Source organism: Merops nubicus, unplaced genomic scaffold, assembly GCF_000691845.1.
Source record: "Merops nubicus isolate BGI_N331 unplaced genomic scaffold, ASM69184v1 scaffold30525, whole genome shotgun sequence".
In the NCBI taxonomy this organism is placed as follows: domain Eukaryota; kingdom Metazoa; phylum Chordata; class Aves; order Coraciiformes; family Meropidae; genus Merops; species Merops nubicus.
In genome coordinates this window covers 17,833-19,292 of record NW_008610795.1, presented here as the reverse complement: position 1 = coordinate 19,292, position 1,460 = coordinate 17,833, and the positions used below count along the sequence as shown (strand labels likewise).

The 1,460-nt window shown below is 47.8% G+C and overlaps 1 protein-coding gene across 1 annotated transcript in view; it reads right to left on the bottom strand.

The window, feature by feature from the left end:
• Nucleotides 1–308: 308 nt before the first annotated feature.
• Nucleotides 309–1,460, bottom strand: part of LOC103773648 (cell adhesion molecule 1-like) — a gene marked incomplete at its 3' end in the record, with an annotated part of 14,157 nt that continues 13,005 nt past the window's right edge. Inside the window, exon 6 of the mRNA XM_008941023.1 lies at nt 309–464. Within this exon, the coding sequence (XP_008939271.1) occupies nt 309–464 (156 nt within the window). The remainder of the gene's footprint in view (nt 465–1,460) is intronic.

Below are 1,460 nucleotides of genomic sequence, written 5' to 3'. Positions count from 1 at the left end.
AAGAAAACCACTCAGATTTAATCTGTTCTGACAACTCTACAGCCCAGCCGGGAGCCTTTGATGGTGCAAATTCTACATACAGTAAGTTATTTCATAGGAGAATGCAGGTGTGTATTTGTCGCATCGCGGAAGGGCCGGAAGAAGTCGTGGCTTAACCCCTGAAGCGGTTCCCAACATTTTGATTTCAACTTGCAAATAACAGGACATAAACGCCATCTACACTGTAATTTTAGCAGGTAGTGAATAGTTCCTGAACTCTTAGGTGAGCACTTTTAAAAGTTCAGAGAATTAAAAGTTCTGCTACTCACACATGACTTCTAGGTAACGCTGCGTCTGCAAGTCTTTGACAGCAGGGTGATCCACCAGGCAGATGACGGGGACGCCATCGTCCTCCCGTCCCACCTTCAGCACCAGCTGGCTGGTCACTGTGTACATGTCGGACCACTGCTCCACCTCCGACTTGCCTGCCGGGGAGAGAGAGGACAGAGAGAGCAGAGAGTGAGCACAGGAGGGGGCAACTACTGCAGCCCAGCCACCCCCTTCTGCACTGTGCCCGGGTGGCACATTCCCTTGGGACATCCACCCTCCTCTGCAGCACACTTTTTTTTGGGGTGGGGGGGGGGTTACAGTGCACAGAGTAACGTTCCTCTCCATCAGGTTGCTGCCAATTAAAGTCCACAGTACATTACTGCAATGATTAACAATCCCCTACCACCATCCCCAAATCCCCAAACTCCTAAATCAATGAGCTACAAATCCCCTCCCACTCCTGAATCAACAATTAGCTAGGAAAGTGATTAAACAGATTAACTTAATTAAAGGTAGTATTGATAGGCTGCAGCACTTCAGCAGTGCTCCATTTGAAGGAGCGAGCAGCAGCGGTGGCTGGAGCAGAGCAGGGCTCAGGGCTGGCTGCCCCAAGGATGCTGTAAGGCACGACACAGAAACGAGGAGGAAGGAAAGACAAAAAGACGAGAGAAAAAGGAATTTTCCAGGAACTCAGCGTGTGCTTGCTGGCAACTCGGCTCCACTGTGTTTTCAAATACTCTTATCTGTGTCTTTTTATTTAAGAATTCACTGTCAAAACATTAACTTTTCTAGCAGAGGTCTTTCAAATAGAAAATACTTCTTTATAAATACACTAAAGCAAAACAAAGGGCACACAGAGAAAGTGCCAGCCCTTGATATTTAGAGGAACAGCTTTCCCATCAGCAAAGCCACACCTGCCTGCTATTCACAACCAATATTTCAGCTTCCCTACTGCTTAAAAAAAAAAAAAAATCCAAGGGATCAGCAGGGTGAACTGGTATTGCAAGAAGCTACTTCTCAGCTCAGCAATCTTCAGAGAAAGGAGAGCTGGGATTCAATTGCCAACACACGAGAACTCAATCAAGAAGCCGGACAGGTCAACCACGAAGGCTCAGCTACCACGGTGGTGCTGCCCACCGGGACAGGGACAG